Consider the following 27,284-nt stretch of genomic DNA (forward strand, 5'->3'; position numbering starts at 1 on the left):
CGTTTCCAACAGCATAAAAGAAGCGGTGACTTTCATCAATGCCATTGATGTGAACAAGTTCTCCAGACTGATCTCCCGCATCATACAAAAGCTCCATCTGAAGGTACACAGACTCTACAGTGTTATCTGTGCAAAAGACAAGAGGCTTTTTAAGGCTTGTGCAGCACAGCTGTAGAGCCAGAGAGAGCGGTGCATGCATAATGAGCTACTGGAGCATCAATCAGACTCAGGCACTAATGAATGCACACTCATGCCTGGCTGTGATGATCATCCTGGTTGTAGCTTAGCCTGCTGTTAAAAGGTGTCAATCATTAAGTCCAAGAAGAATTTTCTTCTGTTTAGTTTTATTTCTTCACTTGCTGCGTGAAATTAAGACATCTTTGTTAAATATTAATAATATTTGATGTAATAAACATTTTGACGCATCACAGCAGGAAAAGCACAGGTATAACAAACACAATTAGTAATGGGTGTTTTGCATGACTGCTCACTGACATGGCTTCCTGTTACACTTGATGACAAAGGACCTCTTGTAAATGTTATTAGTTAAATCTGTGATTGTGCTGCCAAGATGCTTGCTGTAAAAATGTCTATTCACACCCGGTTAATAGCTTGTGCTTTATTGTACTTTTAAACTGTTTTATTATTTAATTTAATGTTAATTATTATAGATGTAATAAGTAACAAAACATTCAGAATCCATCCATCCATTATGTATACTGCTTATCCTGTTCAGGGTTGCTGGGGGCTGGAGCCTATCCCAGCTGTCATTGAGAGGCGGGGCACTACCTGGACTGACCGCCAGTTAATCACAGGGCTGACACATAGAGACAGACCACCTTTCACACTCACACTCACACAAACGGGCAATTTTAGAGTCAACAATGAACCTAACGAGCATGTCTTTAGACTTCAGAGAGAACATGCAGACAAGGCCTTCTTCCTCCAGACTGGGGTTCGAACCAGGAACCTTCTAGCTGTGAGGCAACAGCGCTAACCACTGCACCACTGTGCAGCCCAACTTTCAAAACTTTGCTTGAGTAGTCTCTGCACTAATGACCCTGCTGTGCTGTGTAGTTGAATCTTACTCAGAAAATTACAAGTATCATATTCTAATTGTCAGTGAACATATCAGCAGTGAAACGATTTTTTATTATCCAGTGTGTCAGACTATCTTTTGTTTTGTTGCATATCCTGTATTGTGAGCCTTTGTGATTTTAATAACTTTGTAATTTAAATTTTATATGACGTTTTTAAGTTTGTTAGGGTGACTCAAAACATCTGGCCAGGGACTACAAATGAAAAATAGCCTCTTGGCTAACTCAGCAAAGTTACAGCATGTGCACTGTCCCTGTTGAATAAACTAATAAATACATGAATAAATACATCAAAATAAATGTAACTGATTTCCTCCAACAGCAAAATAATCTGTTCCAAAGCTCCATGCTTCTGTTTTGAAAAGTTGTCTATTCTTGAAACAGGGAGCCGCTTAAACTTCTTTGAGCTCTAAAAAAAACTTTCATCTTTTGAAAAAAACCTTTCACATCAAATCCTGTTTTCCTCACAGGGAGAGCGGACATTCAGTGAAGAGGAGGAGCAGAAACTTCAGGCTGCTCTCTCACTGGATAAACAGGCTCTCGATCTGGTGCTGGAAACTGCTGCCTTCATACTTGAGCAGGTGAGGGATGAACATCTGACATTATAGAGGCTTTATACTTTTTTTTTTAAGCTTATTGAAATGCTAATTTTGCCATTTAAGAAGTTCATATTTAAAGATATAGATTTTTATTTCTATCAGTTTTATCGCACATGCTCTATGATGAAACCTGTTAAGTGCCTCACTCTTGTGCCTGTTAGTGTGCATCACATTGTGAGCCCGTTTCTCCAGCTGGGGTCACTGTTGTCTTACAAATACTTGTATTGTAGCGCGTAGAGTTGAGTGTTCATGATGTATAAGGATTGGACTGTTTGAGTGATCTGTTATACTTATAAAAACATGCTAATTTATTACACATTTACTCCTCCTCTCTTACCTGTATCTCCTCTCCTCTGTAGGCTGTGTATCATAATGTAAAGCCGGCCGCTCTGCAGCAGCAGCTGGAGGCGGTGCATCTAAACCCAGACAAGGCTGAGATGTTCTCCCAAACCTGGGCCACTGCTGGACCTGAGCTGGTTGAGAAACTAAAGCAAAATATATTCGCCCCAAAGAAGGTAAGAGGAATAAACAAGCTCATGTTTTTACTGCTTGTAACCGTCAGACTTTTTTAAGCACAAACAGTTAAAGCTAAAAAAAAAGTGTAAGATGAATCCACAGGCAGTGAATTATTAAAGCCTACTTTTCCTGCTGTTAAATACCCCGAGCAACGTTTAGTGAGACATTGTAATCACTTGATGCTAAATTGAGAATCAATAATCCATATCAAGACTGACCTGCTTTTGTATGTATCAACTCCAGCTCTGTGCATAACAAAGAGTTCCTCTACAGATCACACGAGCTGTCACATTAATTTGAAATCGTGTTCCTCGCTATAACTTGATTAAGCAGTGACACTTCAAACAGCGATCCTATAAAAGTCATGGGAATTAAGATCTAACACAGAATGAAAAGGCGGCATGTACGCTTCAGTTATATTATGCTGGAGTAGTTGCTGCTGTCATGCATTTAGACATCTCACCTGTCTCGTTCTTGTGAGTCATATTTCTCCCTCCCGTGAATTTACTGCTGCCAGCAGAAGGCCGTGACAGCCACTGATCCTCCAGACGACCTCGGCTACTGCTCTGACTTTGCACAAAAGTCCGTCCCACAAGAGACTTTATTTAAGTTACACGTACAAGTTTTCTCATCCACCTCTCCACATTTCTCGGACTTGGAGTGAGATTTAAGCCTCTTTTACAAAGTATACTCCTTTTATCCATCCATTATCTATAGAGCTTATCCTGTTCAGGGTCACGGGGGGGCCGGAGCCTATCCTAGCTGTCATTGGGAAAGAGGCGGGGTACACCCTGGACTGGTCGCCAGTCAATCACAGGCCTGACACATAGAGACAGACAACCTTTCACGCTCACATCTACGGGCAATTTTAGAGTCACCAATGAACCTAACGAGCATGTCTTTGGAGGGAGGAAGCCGGAGTACCTGGAGAGAACCTACACATGCCCGGGGAGAACATGCAAATTCCATACAGAAAGGCCCGCTAGGTACAAACTGGGATTCAAACCATGAACCTTCTAGCTGTGAGGCGACAGCGCTAACCACTGCACCACCGTGCAGCCAGATATGATAAGACATAAAATTCGAATCATTTGTTTCATTAGAAGCCCAATAAATTGAATGCATGCAGGTGGTGATCAGGCAAGGGTGAACTGTGAAGAGAAATTAGCCTCAATAATGGCGACAAATAAATGTTTCATGATCCACAAATAAATCATAGATCAGGTAATTTATGGTGCTCGGGAAATTTATTTTCTTATCTACAAGCAAATGGCAACAAATGTGAACAAACACAAGAAAGTTTTACTAATTAAAACAACCCAACTTGTCCATATTCTGCTGAATATATTTCCAGTTTGAATTTATTTATCTAAACTTAACTATGATTTTCAGCTGCTTCCTGCATGTAATTGTTTATTTTCATGTATTTAAAGTAATAATCTCGAAGATTTTCATTTAAATAAATGTCTGTTGAGTCACTATCTATCGCCAGATGAGGTAACACAATGGTGATTGAGCCTATGGCCCACTGATGAAAAACTTTGCATGTGAAGTATCACAGACTGGGTGTCTGTGGCGACATTCAAAGGAAAAATCTCAAGCGCCGCCCAGTTAGTGACGCGTTTTCCATCAGCCAGCAGTGGTTGGTCTGCCAGAGAGGGTAGGCGGAGCTAAGCGGCTGCTTTTCCGGTCTCTGCAAGTGTTGCGAGTAAACAGTAATCTACTATGGCTGAACAAACAAAGAAAAGATCGATGACTACAGATACAACTTCAAAAATAAGTGAAAATCCAATGACAAAGAAACCAATTTGACGCTCAGATGAAGGCAAACAGTCTAAAAAGGAAAGCGACCGTCAGCGAGGAAAATCAAGAGTTACAACCGGAGCCAACCGTGGACGTCACACATGCAACACTGTCTGGATATCTGGGAAGTGTGCTCCTGCAATTACCGTTTATCGCCATAGGTGCCGCCAAAGAGAACGAAACTGAGATCTTCGAGATTACCACTTTAAAGATTGTCAGATGTCACCTGACATGTTTGGATTTTTTTGGTTTTATTTATCTTGAAAGTTTTAAGCCTCCTTTCTCCGACTCCAATCCTCAAAGTTAAAGTGCTGTTGGAAGAGTCACACTTCCAGCTTTGATACACATTAATGTGACACGACAGTTTCAAAAGACTTTACTCCTGCTTTGAATGCTACAGAAGCCCAAAGCGGACACGCATCCATACATTTTTTTTTAACTTAATTTTCCTGTGATAACAAGAAATTTCTGGTCGTTTTCTCAAGATCTCGACCTATTTATCACGTTATCTCGAGATTCCAACGCTGCACCAATGTCAGATGATCATTTGAGCTGCAAAAGCACAAAACATACATAGAAACAGGCTTAACTGACCTTGTTAGTGTGGGCGATGGCAGCACGACATGTCCTGGTCTGTAATATCAAAGCCTGTTGTTCTGTTTATTAGATCGGCCGGAAATTATCCCGTTATCACGAGAAAACAAGCTTTGTTATAACGAGATAAATAAGTCGAGCTCTTGAGAAACAACCGGAAATTACTCGTTAAAATGGATGGATGCATGTCCGCATAAGGCTTCCGGAGAATGCTGCAAGTGCCAGACAACACAACAACCAAAATCACAACCATGTAATAGAGCAGGAGTTCTGCCTGGACAGGAAACACATTAATGAGTGGGCTAAATTAATTTTGTTGATTAATGTCCTCATATGGATTAATGGTTACGCTGACAGTAAAATAAGTTACACATCATATAGTTGTGATGTTTGTTCATGCTAATGTGGATGTTGTTCCAGCAGTGAGTAATGCTGCCCAGCCCTCACCCTCCTCACACCTGTCCTCCTGTGGAAGCATCCAGACCCGATAAGTCACACATGGTTTATTATTATGGCCTCTCTCCGCATCATAAAACACTTAACTGCCCTGCCTTGACTCAGCGCTGCTGATCTATCACGCTGCTACAGCGGGCTGAGACTGAGAGTAATAGTCTGGCCACCTGCAGCTCAGAGGCAAGGTAACTTAAACTTTTAGGAGATTAAGCAAAGTTCCACAGCAGTTAATCTTCATGTCTGCGATCGCGGATATAATCGTAAGTCATGTCGAGCTACGAGTAGGTCATCTGCTCTGTACATGGTCAGCAAACAAGTCATTCATAACTCATGCACACTGCACTGTAAAGGAAATCCGATCTTATTTAGCTTAGCCTGGAGTTTTACCTTCAGAAAATAAGAATCTAATCGTAAATAAGCCGACAATACGTACGAAAATCTACAGAAAATCAGAGCAATTACTTAATGAATCATTTGGCTGCACTGTTGTCTCGATGGCTCAGGATGTATAGCAGGTTGTCCGATAATCGGATGATTGGCGGGTCAATCCCCAAGCTCCTCCAGTCAGCATGTCGAGGTGTCTTTGGGCAAGATACTGCACCCCAAGCTGCTCCTAAAGGCTGCTTCCTGTGTAGGATGAATGAGTCTGTGAATGGGCTGAATTTCATGTCGTGTAGAAAACTTTGAGTCGTCGAAAGACTCAGAGGACGCTTCATATCTTCTTTCCATTAGTCTGCCAAAAAAACCCTGCAAATTTCATAATAATCGACTAATTGTTGACATGTTTTTTGTTTTGCTTTTGCATGATACTTTTGTTGTGAAAGGGAGGAGAGAATGAGGATGACAACCTGTAGTGACACGTACATTCGGGTACACGTACATGTGCGTGGATGTGACCTTTAATGTGAAGGCAGATACATGAGTGGCTCCATGTATATGTTTGTGTGTGAAGAGTAGAGTTATGTGTTTATGTATGTTTAGGTAGTTACACATGCGTATATTTTTGTTCTTGAATATGTGCACATGTGTGTGTCTGCATCTCGATGTATATAGACGTATGAAGAGGTAAATATGTGTACATACAGCTCGGGGAAAAAACAAGAGACGACTGGAAAAATATGTTTTTCTCTGGTTCTACTGTTTAAAGGTTTGTGTTTGATTAAACTTTTATTTTATTGTTTACAACATTTCTCCCTACTTTATAATAAAATATTCTTTTATTTGCAGACAATGACAACTGGTTAAGATAACAGAAAAAGGCAGTGTGTGTGTTTCAGACCTGGAATAAAGCAATGAAAACAAGTTCAGGACGAGTAATAAACATAACATTTAATTACAGAGTGCATGCCTCCTGGCATGCTCTCCACCCGTCTGTCACATTGCTCTTTGGTGATGTTAGGCAGCTCGGCTTGTTCGATGGCTTGTGAGCATCCATCTTCCTCTTGATCACATTCAGGTTTTCACTGGGGTTCAGATCTGGATTGAGCTGGACATGACATGAAGAGAGAGATGCTGATTTAAGGAACATTTGCAGTGGTCTCTTTTTCTGGAGCTGTATGTCCATATGGGCTTGACATTAACTTTCTTTTCTCACCAGCCACTGTGGCTAGTGGTTCTCCAAAGTTACTAGCCACAATTTTGTTGAACTGTCTTTTCTTTTTCTTTGTCTCTGTTTTGGTTTCATCGCGTTTTCTTTTCTGTCTCCTGCTCTCCGTGCTTTGTTACACCTGTTACGTGCCGCCACATTTTGATTCTTTACAGGGGCTTCTTGTGTGGTCACTGGCGCGCAAACGCAAGGCAATACTGTGTGCAGGTAGTGCTCATGGGAGTTGTAGGTCCGTAGTGTCACATTGCAATGAGTTTATAATTTCAAATGCGTTTTCAGAAGACTACAATTAAAGAAAGCACACGGCAGGTGCTAATGTCAAGCCCTGTGGATATGTGTGTATATACATATACACCCACAGTATATGTGTTGAATTTAATGTATACACTTGAACTTTATCCACCCTGTGTGTTGTATCTCTGCCCCCCCTTCTTTTCCTAACTGTTGCTTATCTTTTTCTTTATTTCTGATTTCTTAATTTAAGATTTTAAATTTATATTTAAGATGTTAGTATGAACTGAAAATTTGTAAATACATGAAAATATTCTTTAAAAAAAAAAGGACAGTTGTGGACATTTCTCACAAAAATGCCGCACATGCTCTTATTTTATTTTGTAATTGTGATGATTTGCTCCTTTTCATGGTTTTATGTTGAGTGAGTATTTCAAGGTTTTGGCCTGTCAATGACAGTTGATGACATCACCATGTACTCTAGGTTATTGTGCTGTTATAAGGACGTAGGTTATGTTGTTTTCTGTTCTCATTCTGAATAACTGTATGATATCAAAGCCTTGATTGACTTTACACCCATCTAAAACAATGAATAAACAGGTCTTTGTAAACATAAAAAACAACAAGTAATAAAGTGAACAGTGAAAAATCTAGGGCACGTACGAACATAATGAGGACAAAGAATCTACAAAGAGCTAAATATCATTAAACACAAAAATATAGAATTCTTCTAAAAACTCTGCTTCCGCTTTTATTTAGTGGGAACACCGCCTCCCTCGAGGTTTTCGTCAAGGCTTTGAAAATGTGTCTGGGGTATTTATTAAATTGGAGTGTGAGGCTTCATCACAGCCACGTTGGTATCAAAGAAAGACTGCTTGTGTGTTTCAGCTGGAGTACGTCGGCTGGCAGTTAAACCTGCAGATGGCCCAGTCCAGCCAAGCCAGGCTCAAGTCTCCCAGCGCCGTCCTCCAACTGGGCCTCCAGGGAGAAGACTCTGAGGTGTGAACCAACATAAACACACGCTTACAATCCTCGACACAGTGCGCACGACTGTCACTATTTATTGTTCTTCTTCTCTAAACACTAACTAAACAGAAACCCTTATTACACGCTGTAATCAGGGAACTATTTTGTGTTTACGCCAAATGAGAAGCTCCAATCTGTCCCAGTTTCTTTGCTATTAGCCGGTAATCCCGCTGGTGTCTGTTTGACCCAGAGGTAGACGCACATCTGGTTGCAGAGTAACTGTAGTGTAAAGACCAGAGATCAGGGAGCTTGTTATCTGAAACCTCCAGGGTCTCTTTGTTCTCATGAGAGACCGACTGTGTAGCTACAATTTGACAGGATTGTAACCAGCGTTGAACTGTATCCATTTATACACAGTATCCAGGCTTGTTTACAATATAGTTGGCCTTATTTATACTCAGTCGATGGTAAAGATATTAGCTATATAACATGCAGGATTGTGGTGCAGCGTCCTAATGAGACTCAGACACACGATGCAAATATGCTTCTGACTTCAGCTTTGCCGCTGTAGTGTTTCCAATTTCCCCGTTCATTTGCATTCAGCAGGGTTTGTTTGGATCCCAATTAGCTAATGCTCTGTAGTTACTCTAATAGCCAACATCTCATGAGCCTCCCTCACTCGTTTCTCCTCCACTGGGAGAGGGATCACTCTGCTGCTGCAGCAGAAAGACTCAAAAGGCAATTTCTCCTTCACATTAACTGATTTCCAACCTTTAAAGTGTGTCACTTCGATTGAAACCTTCCATCTAGACTCAATGTTTAACTGCGTCAGTTATGAACACATTCATAGTGACACAAGATGTTGATAAATATATGAGATATATTCTGTAAATGCTACAAAGGGCTTCTGTGTGTCGGAGAGTGTTGCAGGAAATTGTAGCTTCGGCCTTCAGGCGTTCGATTCCTTTAAAGCAGTTTTTGTCTCAAACTGGTGGGACTGATTATCCCCGGAGCTTGGATAGGGTTGTTCCAGCTGACTAGTCAAGTGTCTTTCTTGCACGCTGCTTTGTATTCAGTCCCTGGAGAACGCCGGCTCAGCCTAAACGTGGAATTAGGCATGACATATTTAAATTGCTTCTCCCTTAAACGCGGGCCTATAGGCGCAAAGCTAGAGAAAATATATGTTTTTCTTTATCTGAGTGAATGCGATAGCAGTCGAATTCCTTTTTTGTTTTGGACTATTTTCTGCTGTGTGCTCCCCAGGCAAGCACAAGAGGCATTAATTTATTTAAATCCACTTACACAATTCCCCTTGTGGGAGGAGATAGCTGGTGGGCTAAAACAAGGCTGGTAAAAAAGTGTGGAGGGATTGAACTTCACTGTGGTGCACTTGCCGCGGCGGCCTGCAGGGGGCACTGTTGTCTCACAGGTTGGGCAGCATGCCTCAGGGGCGGTGAAGTATCAGAGAGATGGATAGGATACCTCGTTTAACTTTGTATTAAGGCAGTATGAGAGTGCATTGCTTCTTTTTTTATTTCCATCAGTGTGTTCTGATTGGAGTTTCCTGACAGCGAGTTTATTTTCTTCCAGACTCTTTGAGAATTTCTCGGCGCAACTTCTGCAATGTCAAAACAGTGTGATGACTGAGACGTAAATGAGCTGCGAATAGAGATGAAATTCTCCAAGTGCCATGCTAATTAAAGTATAACACTCGCACTGTCTTAAAAAAGAGGGGGAAAAGTGCAAAAGGCAGAAATGAGAGCGTTTAAGGTGAGAAGGGTCAGAGGAGGAGAGAGAGAGGGGAGGGGGAAACAAATAAAAACAAAGCAACATGGAGAGTAAAATAATGAAGATGAAGAGGATAAGGGGAAGAAAATGAAAGAGAAGGAGAGGAAGGCGAGGGTGGCCGTCTGTATGTTATTGATTGCTTGGAACCCAAGTGGAGAGTAAGAGACTCTCCCATCTGACCAGCCTCCTGCTTCATTAGCACTCTCCCCGAGGAGGAGGAGGAGGAGGAGGAGGAGGAGGAGGAGGAGGAGGAGGAGGAGGAGGGCTGCCAGGGAGGCTCACATCTCCTTCACCAAACAATATGTGGCATACAGTAAATCTACAGTACAGTGGGGGAGATGTTAGAAGATGTATTTGGAGAAATTTGGGTGTTTTAAGGAATTTTTCTTACATAATATTTCCCTGTCTGTCGCTAAAATGTTTGGACTCACAACACATATTGAAATAAGAGATAATTGGCTTCCATGCAGGACTCAGTGCAGCACCCCACGAGCCTTTTCCCTGAGCTGAACTTGTGTTCAGTGGAAATGAGGAAGCACTGCAGCACTTCTGCACACAGGTAGATGTCTTCACTTCCACCTCTTAATGTGTCAAAAGTGAGTTCATCCTTATAAGTGGGTGGATTTAACTGCACTTGGAGACGGTATAACACGAGACCTGTTGCATAGAGCGTTTTGTTATTCTAAAGGAGAAGCTGCTGAGACAGAAAAAGACTTAGGTGATCGGCTGTCAGAAGGAAATAAAGTCAGATAAGAACCTGGATGTGAGGAAGGGATAGGGAGAAGAAGACGAGGGTGCAGAGGAAGGTGATGGGAAGGACGAGGAATGGAGGAAAAAACATGAGAATGACAACCGGGGGATGACAGAGGGAGAGGATGAAGGTGAAGAGGAGGCGACAACAAAGAGGAAACATGGAGGAGAGTGGGGGGTTTCGTGTAAATTTCCTCTGCAGTTCATTGTGGACTGCACTATAAATTAATGGCAGTATAGTAGTGGTGATAATAGTAGAATGAACAGGCTGCTTCTTCACCTCAGGCATCCAGTTGCAGTTATTAATGGTGTGCAGAGTTTCCTATTCATCAGCGTACACAAAAAGCACCAACAATCTGGGCTTTTATCTGTGTTTTAATAGGGTTTTTAGCTAAGCACGCTATCCAGGCTGCAGAGTTACTTCTTCTTCCAGCTGCACAGACCTTGAAATAGAAAAACAATCTACCCGGTTTGATTCTTTTTAAATGTGAGCTGTTTTGTCTGCAGAGGTTCGGTCTGTGTGGGATAAAGCCGTGCTCGGAAAAGAAGGAAGTTAGTGGCTTTCTGCCCGCTAACTGGTGTGTGTGCAGCTTCTTCTCTTGGCTGATGGAGTGAGTAGCATGTACATCTCTTTACAATGAGTTTTAAGCTGTTATGTAGGTTTTCCATCGTTTTATTTCAGCGGCGCCAACGGCTGAGGTACAAGAGACTTCAATATGTCGCACAGGGATTATGCAAGAGATTACAAACAAGGCAACATTTTTGGCTCTGTAGGTTAAGATCTTTTTATTCTGCAGTTAAATCAGTAAAAAACACACCTGTCACAGCCCGGCTCAGAGACTGAGACAATTTAAGGAGACAACACGATCCAGCGGGTTTGAAAAGTCATTTAATTTAAACTCAACATAACGTGTTATCAGTAATGTAGAGCGCGTGTGGATGCGTGTAAGGCCCCGTGTCCCCGTGGCGCCTTTTTCTGGCAGAAAAGCACTGGTAGGGCGCTGGGGAGTGGGATTTGTTTCTATGACAACAATAAGTTTAACTTACGACACAGCTAACAACAAGCTTACAACGCGTAGGGCGATAAAAGCACAACACTTACCTCCAGAAGACAAAACCAGTTGTCATCTTGCCGCCTCCATCAGAGAGCCAGAGAGAGAGAGAGAGATCTGGGAGGTCTTCATAAGACACCCGGCCCAGGTGCAGCTCATGCAGCTGATGAACCCTCCAACCAGGACACACTTCCCCTGCAGCACAACACAAAACAGCGGCAGACAGAGACTCCCAGTGGCCAGGTGGAGGGGTCATCACACACCATTATTCTCTAACTACAAGTTTGAGTCGTGCGGGCCATTAGAAGCCATGTGGTAGGTAGTATCAGCTTCGGGTTAGGGTTACCCCCTACCTCACCCTCAACCCCCATCTTCCTTGCTCTCCGTTCTCTCCTCTCTTCCCTCATGAAAATGAGGGAGTACGGGGAGGTAGAGCGTACAGCCCGATACGGCGAGGTCGAGTGCCCTGGACAGGGCACCTCACCCTGGCTGTGCCTTCCCCGTCTTCTTCCTAACACACCTCTCCCTTCAAACTCGTCTCTCTATCCCTCTCTCTATATTATTCTCTTTTGTGTTTAATTCAAAACATTATTGTAGTGTCTGCATTGTCAATACCTGGAGCTCTCATGGTGGAAGCCTGGGTCTGTTGAAGCTGCAATTGCTGCTTGTGGTGACCACTAAGGGTCATGTGCTAGGTTAATTATAAGTATTGTGATGAGGGCACAAGAGGAGCACTTATCCTAATCATTAGGGCACAAGTATATTGTGTTAAATTCCCAAATACAATAGTGAAAGCCGAAATGAGAGGCCACAAATGTAGGCCTTTCCAACTAGCATGTTTTTCTATTAGGGGGTGTTTAACATGCTAACATTGTAAAGTGAATGAGCAATGTAGTCAACATGCGTTGTGCGTAGTGCATAATTGACAATCATTGTCTTTTGTAATTAACCTTTTATTGACCATAATTAATCACACAACATGTAGAAAACAAAATGGCCAATAACAACAAACAAATAATATCTAAAAGACAATTTTTAATGTCGTTAATAAAACATTAAATACATGATTGAGGTAGCATTAGCAGGGCCAAAATATACTGCTAAGGACTGATAACACCTCCACCTTCAATTTATAGAGTAGAAAGGTACAAACATGAAAGAACAAATTCAATGTCTGGTGCAGAGAAAATATCATATTCATATTCTGTCTTTGTTCCTTTTAAATCGCTGCCTCACAATGTCAAATCATGGGAGGAGGACTGATTTGGTCGTGGGCACGATATGAAATATCAGGCAACACGTATGTGCAGAAAGATTCGGTTGCTTTCTTTGGGCAGAAGCGGCAAAAAGTCATCCAGCTCAGTGGATCCTTTTTTTTTTTTTTTTATAAACAAGATGTAAACGTCAGCTCATGTAACCGTTCATCAAAGGTTTCATAGCTTAGCTTCGAGGTGCTCGAGCAAAGATTGATTTTTAGACAAAGCAGCTTGACGACGTCTGAAGCATTTGAAAAGAAGAAAGCAAAGATCGTGATTCTGAGCTCCTGTGTGTGCTATGTAAAAGACTGCTACGAGCTTGGGGCACCCTGAACGTATGGTGAAACAGAGTGCTGCCTCTTATTCCCTCTCTGTTCCTTCTTTTGTGTCCCTCTGCTGCTATCATTTTAGCCCTTTTTTTTCCATCTTCTTCTTTATTCATAAACATGCACACAGACACTCTGATGTCGCTTTGATGAGTCTGAAAGTTGAAATCCCTCGCCGGCCGTGGTGTCTCTCTCTCTTTCTGTGTCTCTGTCCTGTGGCATTAGAACGAGCCGCTGCTCCGCCGACCAAGTGTAGGATGACATTTATAATACAGAACATCCACTTGCGAGGCAGCCACCGCCGATTTCAATATTTATTGTGGCCCCGCCAGGCCGCAAAGGCACGGGAGCTAGTAAGCTAATGTAGCTTCCATATGCTGGCTCCGACTTCAAAGGAAATGTTTAGCAGATAGCTTCAGACAGACTTGATGAGAGTTGATAAAGCAAAGCTCGTCTGAGTTTCAAACCGCAAAAGGGAAAAATTGAGTGAAAACAACTTTAAGACAGAATCCCAAACAGATATGGCCCGTCAATATTCAATCCAAAGTCATGAGCAGGAGCTACTTTCTCCTCCAGTCCCCAGTTTACTCGATGGGACACATGAGGTCATTGATGATGTACTTGAGGATGACTTTGACTTTCATTAGCAAGTACATTCACTCCTCGTCCTGAACTATTTTTCACTTCCCCTAAGAGCTGATGCGACAAATGAGGTCAGAAATTCGGTCACATCAAATTAATCAACAATACTTAAACAAATTAAATGATTGTTTTAAGTAATTTATGAAGCTAAAATATATAAAATATTTGCTTTTTCTAGCTTTTCAAAAGAGAGGATGTGGTCTTTTGAGCCATCCATCAATTATCTAGACCAGTGGTTCCCAACCTTGGGTCTGGGTCCCCCTTAGGCTGCGCCGAAGATCGCTGGGGGTGAGCGAGGCTTTAGGATTAGATATGAACATGTTAAATGAAATCATTAAAAAAGCTTACTTGATGATCAAAAGTCTAACTATTGTTTGGTCCTCATTCAAATATAGTAGCTACTTTGTAAGCCACACCTCTGCGAACTCTCGGCTGATTGGTGTTAATTTTTGCCAATAAAGGTTTGGAATGAATCAATTTATTGTTTTGGTGTACGTGTGTGCGGCTTGGGGGGCTCTGCCTTTCTTAGATACAAGCAGGGGGGACTGGGAACCACTGACCTATACCAGTTATCCTGTTCAGGGTCGAGGGGGGACTGGAGCCTATCACAGCTGTCATTGTCATCGCCAGTCAACCTTTAACGCTCACATTCACACCTAAGGGCAATTTTAGAGTGCTTTCACACCTAACGTCCGTTTGTTTGAGCCGAATCAAAGACCAAATTGTTACAATGTTTCATTTTGCCTCGAGTTTGGTTTGTGTTCACAAAGCTGCTTTTACCAGCGGATCAAAAGTTTTGATGCGCGAGGAAACTGCTCTCTGATTGGTCAGAATTTCCACGTGGGAAAGAGGGAGGGCACACTCCACATGATGGCGGACTTTAATGTTTTGTTGTCAGAAGTTTTTTTTTTACTTTTTACCGACATCGTTCCACAGTTCGATCAGCTCCACTCTCCTTCAGTTTTTTACTGAACAGTTTGAGCCTCCGTGTTCTTCTTTGGTCAGCCCATATTTCTATTTCCTCGTCGCTCCCCCACGTCTGTCCTCTACTCATCTTGCTGCCTGGCTGCGTGACTGTCTCTTCAAGTGTCAACATCCGTTAATAACCCACAATGCACAGTTTTTTTGTGTGCTTCCTATATTAGGTCCTGCTTAATGTCCGATTATGTTCTCACCTAAATTGAATCGGTCCGTGGCTTGTTTGGAACCAGACCGAGTCCCGTCTTGTCCCGTCACCATGGTCCGGTGGTTTTGTCCGCACCAGAGTTTGAATGCGTGTTCTCAGCTGTCCAAACGAACCAGACCAAAGCTGTCGGGTCTAAATGAGCCCTGAGAGTCATCAATGAGACTAACGAGCATGAATTTGGACTGTTGGAGGAAGCCGGTGTACCCAGAGGGAACCCACATACACAGGGAGAACATGCAAACTCCACACAGAAAGGCTTTGAAGCAGGAAACCTGTAGCTGTGAGGCGACAGGACATTTTTTTTCTGTGTCAAGGGAGTAATCAATAATGACAATAAATAGTTGCCTTACTCGAACAATTTACATGGAGGTCAGAGGTTAAAGGTCAGGGCCAGCACCTCTGAGCAGGGAGAGCTACAGTTTTTGGCTGCAGGTAATTTCAGACTTTTAATGATTTTTGTCTCAGTGGTCCTGGACTCTTTTTTTTTTAATGTCCAATCGAAACGGTATTAAAAAGTCTCTTTCCTGCATCTCAAGCACTCACAGTTCTTTTAAATGTCACAAATCAATATATTGAAAAACCGAAACTGTAGTTTCTCAACTCTCCATCTCCTGTAGCTGCTGAGAACAGAGTTTCTCTCCCTCACTTTTTCTGATGGATGATCCAAAGTATTTCAGGCTGCTTTCAGTGAAACGTGCGGCTTAAACGCAATCTCCAGCTGCATCTTGTTTCGCGTTTCTCACAGGACGAGTGTCTGTAAGCATCATAGGAGCCCTGCTGTTAATTGTGCTCATTCATTCAAGTGTTTCTGGATTGTCAGAGAGATCAGATTTCTACCACATCAGAGTCGAACAGAACAGCCTCTGCCGCGATATCCCACCTCGACGCATGCACCGCCTCTTCCTCCAGCATCTTCTTTTTTATTGATACCAAAAATAAATATCATAACGCAGTTCTTCCGACTTATTTCTGAGCGAGTCTTTGGTTTGTTGTGTGATTTTTTTGTGTCAAGTTGTCCCCAGCTCGCTCTGAATTATAAGCCAACTAATTGTAGTTTGTGGAAACCTGCTTGTTTTTGTTATCAAAGCATCAGACATGAAAGACTCCTCTCCTTGTGATTCTAATTTATTTCCTCTGTTCTGGCTTACAGCACCACGGCTGTAATCACGGAGGAACGGGAGCTCTTTGTTTGAAAGCACACACACTCGCATGGAAGCGCACACTGACACGTACACACATATTGAGCCCTCCCCGTGACTTTATTTGTCATCACCGTGCGAGGGGGAACGCAATTAAACATCTCATTTTGACTTGTGCGAGGAGTTGCTGTGATCAGACGCTCTCTGAACATCTTTCCTCGCCTCACGTGTCTCCGTCAAACCGGCAGCGGCAAGCAGCAGGCCAAACTTTGAACGCAGCTCAAAGCTCCCCTGACAAGTTACATAAAGGCCTGTTCCTGCCTCCCACATCCTGTAAACCCAACAAACAACACTCCCGGAGTACATCCAACCTCTTCTTTTATCATTCCAGGGATTACATGGCCGGATCAATATATCGGAGAGCTCTGATGTAAACGCTACCTCGTTCAAATCCTTCGCACCGAGCCACCCACCAGCCCGCCGGGACAAAAGCGGCTTTGTCTCAAACTCTACTTGCCTTGCTCTACATGTCCCTAGATGCTTTGTGTCTTTGTGTGCACATCTTTTTAAGAGTCTCCCTTTCTCCCTCCATCTCTCTCTGTCTCTTTCTCCATCTCTCCCTCGCCCTCCCCCGTTCCCACTGGTGATTTGTTTTTCTCCTGTGGGATTTGGGATCCCATTCAATGAGAACGCATTGTTCGCTTCTTATCCATTCCAGAGGATGGGCCCCGAGAGGCAGAATGGGCGACTGTGGGTGCCCTCAATCTCTCCCCCTTTCTCCTCGCCACCCCACTCCTTGCTCCCTTGCTCCTTGCCATGCGATGATGTCATGGCTTTTATGTGCTGCGGGGGCACCCATTGATTCTCCCTCCGTATTACACACTCTATATCTCCCTCTTCCAGCCCCCTCTACCCTCCCTAACCTCCACTCCTGTTTTCCTCCGCCAGTCTCTTTCCCAGATTCTTTTGCTTCTCAAAAGGCGCCTGGGGGATTTGGGGATGTTTGGATGTCGTTTAAGCACACCCACGGTACACGCTCGACGCCCAGATAGGGAAGCCATCAGCCCCGCCAATCCAACTGCTACTCCCATTTAAATCTCGTTGATTTAACATCCCTCTTTTCTTCTCCCATCTCCCACTCCTGTGATCAGCTTTCGTTTGTTCCCGGTTATTCAGGGTGTTTTTGTTCCACACCCGGTTTGTGAAGTAATCATTAATCCCCTTATAACGCGGTGCCAGTTTGCCATAGCCGGCAGCGATTGGTAAAAGAGTGCTTAAGACCGAGATTTTTCAGATGTGTGTTTTATTCTCATTCCTTCATTTCAGTGTTTAGTTTGAGTTTATTTTAGAGAGGCTGCTGTGCCTCTTGGGTGAACTATGCCAGGGTGAGAAATCTATTTCAGTTTAAACAAGAAGCGCTGATTGCAGAAGCACAGAGCCAAATCACATCCATTCATTCCAGTGAAAGTTGGCTGATAGGCACACACGCGGTGGAAAAGGCGTTTTTTTATTCAATATGCCAAACACTTCTAATAATGCGGATATATTATCACATGATGAACAGGTCCGGGTTGTGCTTTCTGTTTCGATTGTTGCGTGCTTTTGTTTTCTGAAATGTGCTGCATCTCATGTTGACAACAGCTGTCTTTGTGTGTTTGCACGGTGCAGGGACGAGGATATAATGGCAGTGAGAGGATATGAGCTCCAGTCCTCTACGCTTCCTTGAAATAATGATGATAATGAGTGGGTTTGAGCCTGGTACTGTTGTCATCCCACATGCAATGATAGGGCACCGAGAGCTTCCTCCGCCTGTATCAACAAATTGTCAGCAGCCTTTCACCCTTTGATGTTACACTAGTATTTGACTGTGATTTGCTTTGTTGAAAGGTGAAGTATTGCTTTGGAAATTGGGCTCTAAGCTCAGAGTGTGTTTGATCTACACGCCACATGGGTATAGGGCTGCGTAACACTTGTATCTTGTTGTAATGCAGGTGCCTTTTTAGCTTGGGCGTTATCCATTTTTTTCATGCCATAATACCTTCTTGCCATAATAGCGAGGTAGAAGGTATATGAAGGTATTTTTAAAAAAAAGTGCTGGAGTGGCTGGTTGGAGGGGGAAGTCTCTGTCACATGTGTTACACAAATTATACACATGAAAATAACAGCTTAATTGGTCGCTGATCTCTTTCCGGGTCGTGACCGTTTTAAGCTTCCAGGGCGTGCTCCCACTGTAACTCTCTCTGGAGCCATCCTCTGATTGCAAAGTACCCACTGAGGTCATCAGCTGTCGGCATAACACGCTACATTATTTTTTGCAGTTGCGCCATCTTTCTAGGCTCTGCCATTCACCCGTTCCTCCACAGTAGCCTGACCCCTGCTGGCGCATGCTGTGCATTACAACACATCACCTCTACATAATATCTGCATCAGTTCAATAGAAAAATAAGCGTCTGCATTCTTGACGGTAGTGAAATTTATACGGTCTGGATTTCTAAATACACTGGTATACTGTTATACCAATGACAGTATAGATTGATCTCTCCATCTGCTCTCATTGTACAAAATTGAGGCCAAAATAGCCCCTGTGACGGGCGCTGCCATCTTGCAATGGTGACGTCATTTGGAGCCAGAGTTGCGCAGTAGAGATCGGCCGTTGTACCCACTGCCACTAACCAAAACACACACTTAACTTTTCTTATGTTGGTCTGAAGCAGACGTTCACGGATATGGAAACGTCTCCTCTCGCCGATCCTCCTCTACTCTGCTAATCCGGAACAAATCGGCTACAGGAGCTGTATTTGTCAACAGAGCCGTCAAATCAATTACTAACTATTTCAATTCAAACATGTCAGAAAAATTAACTCTTGGACGTAATTCAGCATGATAAGAACTCACTATAATGACAAAAACTAAATGTATTTGACGTGTATTTTGATTTTATAGTTTGACTCATGTCCCATCTGTTAACATGGAGGAGGCGGGCTTTATGACCTATACTGCAGCCAGTCAGCAGGGGGTGCTCAAAATGTTTTGGCTTCACTTTTAAGGAGCCGTCATGTCGTCCATCTTTTCATACAGTCTGTGTTATATCGCTCAAGCCCAGTACCTTTCGATACTTGTACGGAGTGAAAGCAGCATTTTAGCAGAGCAGCAGCAGCTTTAGTCCCCAGTTTCTACACAGGGTGCGTTCAGGCTCTTTACTGAAGTTTTGCAACGCTCAGAGCAGAATATGTGTGTAAAAGTGAAGGAAAAAAGTCATTAGTTACAGTTCGGGTGATGGGTGTCAATGAAGCACAACAGATTTAATAAATATTGTGCCTGTGTAGAGAGCTGTATTGATTAAAAAATCTGCTCCATCAGACGCATATGAGACGGACAAATGAAAAACCAAGACCGAGATTCAACTAAAAGAAAACGTCTTAAATGTAATATATTGTCTAAATACAAACAGCGATCAAGGATTTAGCCAAAGGATAAAACTGTCAAAATGTGCACAGTTGTGATTTAAATCGACTAATATCTCATATAAGAATAAGTAAACAAGACCACAAATCTGAGCCGACATTTAATACCAACTTTTGGTTCCTCATCTCAGTTTCTCATCCAGTGCTGCTCAGTGATCTGACTTTGTTTTCTGGCAGGGACTGAAGAGCGCTGCAGAGACATGGAAATCATCATTGTCTCGTAACACTGCTACAGTATGTTTGTTGAGGACGCCATATTTATGTCTGACTTTGTGTTGTTGGTTACTGATGAAATGTTTCTGCTTTATTGGACAAGCTGCTGAAGTTGTACTGTAATCTCTCTCTCACACACACACACACACACACACATTTCAGTCCTCCCCTCTCCCCCCTCTCTGTCCTTGTGTATGAGAGCGACAGTGTCTACATACCACGGGGGCACAGGCCGGCTGCCTTGGCAATCCTCTCGCTCTGCCACATAGTGCAGAAAACAGGCCTTACAGTTGTGAATAGCAGCCGTTACTCCTCTAGCTCAAGCACTCTCTCTCTCTTTTACACACATAGATACAAACACACACACACATGGCTCGGTTGCCCATGACCCCCACTCCAACCTTGTGCCAGCCTAATACATTAAAACGCACACTGTTTCAGAATAGAGGCCTTGGCTGTTGGGGTTGAGTGCCACTTATCCTGGAACCTGGCACACCGAGGGTTAGCTAAGGCTCACACTAGATGTTGGCTAGCTCCGGTCCTTATTGAAGCCACCCAGCACATTTAGAAGATTAAGGTTTGACACAGCTTTTTTCACATGCTGTCTCATGTTGTAGTAAGCACATTTAAGGCGAACATGAAGTTTGACGGAAGAAAGTTTAGAAAAGTTGGGTTTGTTGATTCGCATGGTGCAAATGCTCGCCGTTACAGCGCTCCCATTATGGCTGCACCTCAGAACATCATTTCCCAGCCCTGTTGGAAAGTGGGCAGGTTTTATTAGCTTGGCAGCAGAGGGAAGTACATGACATGGCACCTTCCCTCTTACTCAATATCGGGCAACGGTAACTAGCTGCCACCACCATAATCATCTTGTTATGGCTCACACACGCCTCGTGTTCCTTGGCTTGTTTATCTTGGCGCTCGAGCTGTTGAGTGTCTCCATTCTCTCTGGCTCTGCAGCGTCAAGCTTCCTGATTTAGAGACTCTTAAACATGAAGATTTATTTTGGTGTAAGAAATACCCATGAAACAATTTTAGGATATATGGCCGTGTTGGTTTAGGCGATGGGTAAAAATATGCTTAGTTATTTAATGCAGGTCTTATTGGTTGATTAAAGGTGATTAACTGTGTAATTTTGTTTAAATATGCTTTTAGAGTTGATGCATAAAATTAGACTGGTGTTAGATTGCAGTGCAAAAAGCTTTTTGCAGGTGTGGTCCTTCTGCACAGCTGTAAGTTAAGAAAACACTTTCTGTTCTGGATCTTTTTGGGATCATTTATAGAAGGAAATGACTACAGTCGTACAGATGTTTTCACTGACATGATACTCTTTTCGGATGAATATGTAAGTATATCACAGTACCATGAGTTAAGCCTGTCACCTTAAGCCTTTCAATTAACAACTTACTGTGGTTTTGCCTTCTCAATCCATTCCTCCCTCCAATATTTGAAGCGATAATCGTGAATATTTTAATTTAAATAAATGTCTGTTAAGTCACGATCATCGAATGAGATAGCACATTGAGCCTATGGCCCACTGCTGGGTGATTATGGTGGTGTCTGGTGCGGAAAAAATCACAAGCGGCATGACAGCTCATCACCTCTACAAACAGCAATGCTAATCCATTAGTTATTTGAAATTTAAAGTCCACTTGCTGTCACGCAGACAGATGACAAATGCGCAGCTCGTTTAGATGCATCATTGGCGTTTTGTTACATCGAGCATAATAAAGATAACTGTGACTAGCTTCAGGGCTTGTAATCTGCATCTGAGACACACTCCAGCCGTTGCTGAAAGTTGCCATTTTACTGAAGAAAATTGTATTTTAGAGTTTTTCTTGATGTTTGAATGTGGACAGCGAGCTTTTCTAAAGGAATTTGCTAGAATTTCTTAGCCAGTTTTTTAAGAAATTGCACATATATCCTCATCAGTGTGGGCACTGGCCTAAATTAACGAGTTGAAAGGCTTGAGGGTTGAGCTTACAGTCTGGTAAACAGTAAGCCAGAGATAAATAGCCCTCTGTGGCAGAGCTTCCTTTGCCCACTGATAAACTGCCAGCTCCAGTCACTCTCATTCAGGGTTCGACAATTTCAAGGTGCTTAATGTGAACAGTCTCCTTTCAGTGTTTGCGCCCTGCATCTTGGAGGTGTGGGAGGTGTGAGAAAACAATGTGGAAGCACCCGGCTATTTCAAGACATTTATCCTTTATTAGTCAGGTGTTATTCACATGGAACACACTGTGCACGATCAAATCAGTGTTTTCCTCTGCTTCGCACAATCAGCAGTTTATTTGCCTCCTCATAGTGGCTGTTTCTGATTTCCTCTCCTTGCTGATCACTTTCTTTACTGGGCTGTGCCCCTCTTTATACTCCATCTCTTCACTTATATCCCCGTCCCTGCTTTCCCTCAACCTCTCTAACAGCTTGATTATATCTAAACATTACAACAGCAGCGAGCATCCTGGTGGCCCGGCGGTTTTTGGAATGCATGCCGTGCAACCACGACGACCCTGGTTTGTGTCTGGCTTTGTTACACTGGCGCTGGCGACACTGCGAGTATTTATTGTCTTATATATATGCAGCACAAACAGAAGTGGTTGTGTTTACACATTCCCAAATAGGAAACCGTCTTGTAAACAGAACAGTGACAATGGCGGCTGCTATTGATTCAGACCTGGAAATAGCTTCTGGATGACGAACAACAGCTACGACATTCTACTATTATTATTATTGCACTTAAACACACCGGCAGGGGTAAATATGGTCTCTGAAGCAGCTCCGAGCTACCCAAAGTGGAAAAACATACGCCCCTCCTGTCGTCCTGCCTTTACCTTCCGTTTTTTTCACATCCTCTGATTGTTGCTCATTTTAGTGTTGAAGAGAATGAATGAGAGCAGGAACATACTGCGTGTGCAGTTGGCGAGAAAGCTATTTTTGGCTGCTCCAAAGGATGACTCACAGTGACATATGAATAGATAAGAAATGATCTTTTCCATCGGTTACGAAAAAGCAACCCCCCCCCTCTCCGTTATTACCACCTGCACACCATCTCTTTGTCCTTATCTTGCTATATCTGCAATCGGCGGCCTTTATTTTTTCAGTATTACCTCTTTTCTCCGTCTCTCTGCGCTCCTTTTGTCGTTACATCTTTATAAACAACCCCCCCACCTGCCTGCCTCATGTGTCTTTGTGATAATTGGAGCAAGCGTCACACTGATAGCTAAAGCCCATGACAGTTTGTGTGTTTAGAGCATCACATATGTCACCTGCTATTAGCAATATGCAGCACTGTCGTTACAGCGCATACATGTTCCGCCAATAATGGGGGTATTGAGAGTGAGGCTCACAGGAGCAGATGTAAAGCAGACCCAGAGGAAGCATCAACAACATCTCTGAATAAAGAGAAGCAACATAAAAGCAGCTGACGCATGACGTCAACCTGAAGAGCAGCGGCTGATTTCTTTAGAAACTGTGGGGGTTTGTTGTGTGACGGTTTTATTGTATAAATAAGGAACTTTAGGGATGAAACAAAGCTTTTTTTTTTGCTTTGTTTTTGCCAATAATTTTGTCGATGTTTAGCCCTCAGGAGTGAATATGCACTCACAGTTTTCTGCAGCCAAAGATGAGTTCAAACGTCTCTCTGTTTTCTCTGATAAACACTCAAAAAGTTCCAAATTTACGGCAGCTTATCCTCACATTGGAGAAGCCAGGAGCCGCAGACTGTGTCAAGAAGCATCATAAATCTTTAAACTGCTAATCTGAGAAGCTCAGTTCTTCAGCAATAAAACACATACTTCCTCACATTAACACACACAGGGCTGTAACAGCCACAACCTTATATGGTCTGGTATGACCATTAGTGTATGGTAGTGAATGTTAGCACACCTTATATAGATACTGCATTACTGTGTAACACGCAGCGTTCAGGCAGTTGGCTGATTATCTTGCTTTTTATGACTTCTTTAGTTGTGTAATACAATATGACTTAACATGCCACACATATACAGATGTAGTTATTACAAATGTACCTGAGAGACATCCTGCAGAGTGCCAAATGATTAGGTCTCTAATGAAACTGACTCAAAGCATCTTGGGATATGAAGTCAATCTGCTACTGTCGAGCAGTGTGAACAGAAGGAGATGATCTGGTAACAGAAAATTATCCACTCTATCTTAACCCCTATCAGTAATGGTTTTTCATAAGTGTATTTTATGCTTTTCATTTTTATAATTGAATGCACTAAATTATCCATCTTATTCACCTGTATTTTAATGTATCTTTTAATTCTCTTCACCGATTTTCAACCTCAGTCCTATCATGCTATTACGGGGAGCTAATGCCTTTATGGTATGCCATTTGAGGACACTATCCGCTTCTCCAATGGGCCCTGGAAAACCTCCGCCAGACTACATTAAACGCGTCCTGCTAAACTACACTTCCTCAGTCTAGGACGACCGCTTCCGATGTCTGCAGTGTTTAGTTGAAAAAACCACACATGGTAAAATGTAATAATTTGTTCCGAGAGGTGCCTCGAAACGCTGCCTGCTCTCCTGTTTTCCCTCCCAGACATTCCACATTTATACCTGAGTCATGTCTCGTTCAAAATCGTCAGGTTTGAATTGTAGACTGAAGTTTTTTTAGATGATCCACCGGTATATTCTCGACATATTTCGGATTCTGTACCGCTCTGAGCCATTGCCTGCAGCAAAACGGTAGCATTTCACTCCAGCTTCTCTCGCTGGGCCGTACTGTCAAAGGCAATGCATGCTGGGTGTTGTAGGAATGTAGGATCGGTGAAACCACGAGCTGTTTGTACAACTTTCAAATATTTCAAATATAATTGCTTCTATCGATTACAGAGAACACCAGCTTTGACTGACAGTGACTTTTTCCAGGGGCGAACTGCTCCTTTAATATTGAGTCACCATATCTCTCCTGTGAGGTGATTCTAACAACCTTTTATCAATTAACAATCAAACAATCATTGGTTTATGGTAATGATGATAATGATGAGGGATGCCCCTTAATGGAATATAAATAAAAGTTAATTGATTGAGCTCAGCTCGGCTTCACAGAGCTCACTGTATAGTAATCTAAACTACAGCTTGACTGTACTGGGTCTCCTTCACAGCTCTTATAATGTCAGGTTCAGTTTTTAGTTAAAAAAAAAAAAGCTGTACAAACCTACAGAGACCGACCTGCCCAGCTCCAAATGGCCAATAAAAAAAAGTTAGAGACTAGCTGGTAAACATAGAGGAGCATTAAGAGCCGTATAGTTCCCTCTGTTGGAGACAGAGCTAAAGGAGAGTGAATCATGAACAACCAGAAACATGATTCCACATGAAGGTTATGTTGCTCCATAACTGCTTCATTCTTCTGTCCATGGAATAATCAATTATTCAGCTAATCATTTCAGTACTGCTGGGTTGTTGAATCACCGTTGTATTATATAAAGCAATAGAGCTTAAGAAGACTTGGCTGTCCTTACGTGAAAATATCTTTGATGTCCGCATCACCTCGTGTTTGAATGAGGAGGAACAACAATCCTTTCCTCAGCTGCTCGCGGTGACTAACCCGACAAGCTGCAGCCCGTGTAGCAGACAAGACAAACCTCCACAGACAACAGGTATAAATCTTGCATCCGCCCTCTGAGATATGATCGGAGCTGGGGTTTCTAAATATTGCATGATTGTCCTCCTAGTGAGTGCGGGGTGAATACAGGTGTCTATCACAACAGAGGGAAAAGTGGGGCGGCTTGAAAGAGCCTTTGTTTCAGTGGAGACGACACACTGGGTCTTATTTGCACCTGTTTACATGTCTGTTTCCGGATTATGTGGGTCAGAGAAAATCCATGTAGGTGACAGAAAAGAACAGTTATTCCACATGTGGCTGTCAGTCAGTCAGTCTGTGTGCTCTTTACCACCATCACAGTCTCTAATACCTCTTATTAGCTCCAGCTCCACCCTGCTACATTCTGTCTGCAGCTTTAGCGACCGCGTCGCTTCTCCTCTACGGTGTCTGATGGGAGCCGAACACTCTGTTCTTTGTTTAGAGCCTGCACTATGAATTATAGATAGAGGAAGCTGCTCCGATGTGTCACTTTCTTAGGCTCGGCAGAACACACACACACACACATCTGAGAGTGCGAGACACAATGGAGAACACGCACACACACACACGCATTCAGAAAGGAACACATATTGATGTAAATGTTTATAAAGTGAGCCAAAACTGGTACATGGACGTAGAAAAATACACACACATGCAGTAAACACACACACACACACATCAGGGTGCATCATGGGAAACAGTTCTTTTTTATTCTGAAGGCTTTTCAGAGTCGCCCACAGCGCTCCAAATACATACACCCCTGGAAATCTACTCTGGCTTTGGTTGCCTTTACAGCTCTGTTGTTAGATCCAAATTCATTACAAGCACACACACACACACACACACACACACACACACACACACACACACACACACACACACACACACACACACACACACACACACACACACACACACACAGGCTCACTCTCAGTGTAATAATCATATTGTCACATCAGCCTATAGGGAAAAGTGTGTGCTATCGTGTTTTTTTCAACTGAAGTCGCACACTTTCTCCGCAGGAGGTTTTCACACATAATTTCCCAGACTGTGACGAGGCTCGTGGTATGTTAAGGTGTCTGCTGAGATGTTAATTGGTCACTGTTCATTTTGCTTTGCCATGCTTCTCGTGTGTGGGTGTCTGCACACGTGTGCTGGCTTTGCAGGAAGTTCCTATAAGGGAAATTGTGTTTGTTTTATTCCTGTTGGAAAATAAAAACACTGTTCTCCAAATAGCGAACTGCTGAGATCGGGGGAATGTGTCAGTCACATGATCAGGCAGGTTGTAAACAAAGCCTCAGGTTAGCCGAACACAGATTTAAATAAGAAAAGAAAAGCACTCTGTGAGGTAATCATGGCTGCAACAAACTCACTAATCATTTCTCAATGTGTTTCTCATTTAAATGATCATTGTATTGAAATGTTACAAAACAGTGAAAAAAAGGCCATGCTGATGTTTTCATTTGGCTTTTTTTGTCCCTGTAATAGTTGACGGCAAGGAAAAACAACTAATGTTAACATGTAATTAGCTGGAAACAGAAAATCCATCCATCCATTATCTACACCGCTTATCTTGTTCAGGGTCGCGGTGTGGCTGGAGGCAATCCCATCTGTCATTGGGCCAGTCAATCACAGGGCTGACACATAGCAATGTTAGACTGCGGCTCCGCCTCAGCGCCGTAACGAAGCTCTGACGTCATGCAGCCTTTGGCGTAAAGCCGCCCCAGTGTGTGTTTTTACATCACGTTACCTTGTCGCGGAAGCAAAACGTGCGCGAGGTGTATTGAAAGTAGCGAGATGAGGTGGTTCAGGCATCTGATTAGGATGCCTCCTGGGCACCTCCCATTGGAGGATTTCCAGGCACGTCCAAGTGGGAGAAGACCCCGGGGCAGACCCAGAGCTCGCTGGAGGGATTATATATCCGACCTGGCCTGGCAACGCCTTAGAATCCCCCAGGAGGGGCTGGAAAACTGGAAAACCTGGGAAGATGGA

General features: G+C 43.0%; 1 protein-coding gene across 1 annotated transcript in view; it reads left to right on the forward strand.

Moving 5' to 3' along the window:
• The window catches only part of commd10 (COMM domain containing 10), a 73,055-nt gene that overhangs the window by 1,251 nt on the left and 44,520 nt on the right, over window positions 1-27,284 (forward strand). Inside the window, exons 2-5 of the mRNA XM_069683415.1 lie at window positions 13-103; window positions 1,568-1,678; window positions 2,056-2,211; window positions 7,788-7,898. Coding sequence (XP_069539516.1) covers window positions 13-103; window positions 1,568-1,678; window positions 2,056-2,211; window positions 7,788-7,898 — 469 coding nt within the window. The remainder of the gene's footprint in view (window positions 1-12; window positions 104-1,567; window positions 1,679-2,055; window positions 2,212-7,787; window positions 7,899-27,284) is intronic.

This window comes from Semicossyphus pulcher, unplaced genomic scaffold (genome assembly GCF_022749685.1).
Source record: "Semicossyphus pulcher isolate SPU_LCO1_2020_fin unplaced genomic scaffold, fSemPul1.0.p SCAF_6, whole genome shotgun sequence".
NCBI lineage: Eukaryota > Metazoa > Chordata > Actinopteri > Labriformes > Labridae > Semicossyphus > Semicossyphus pulcher.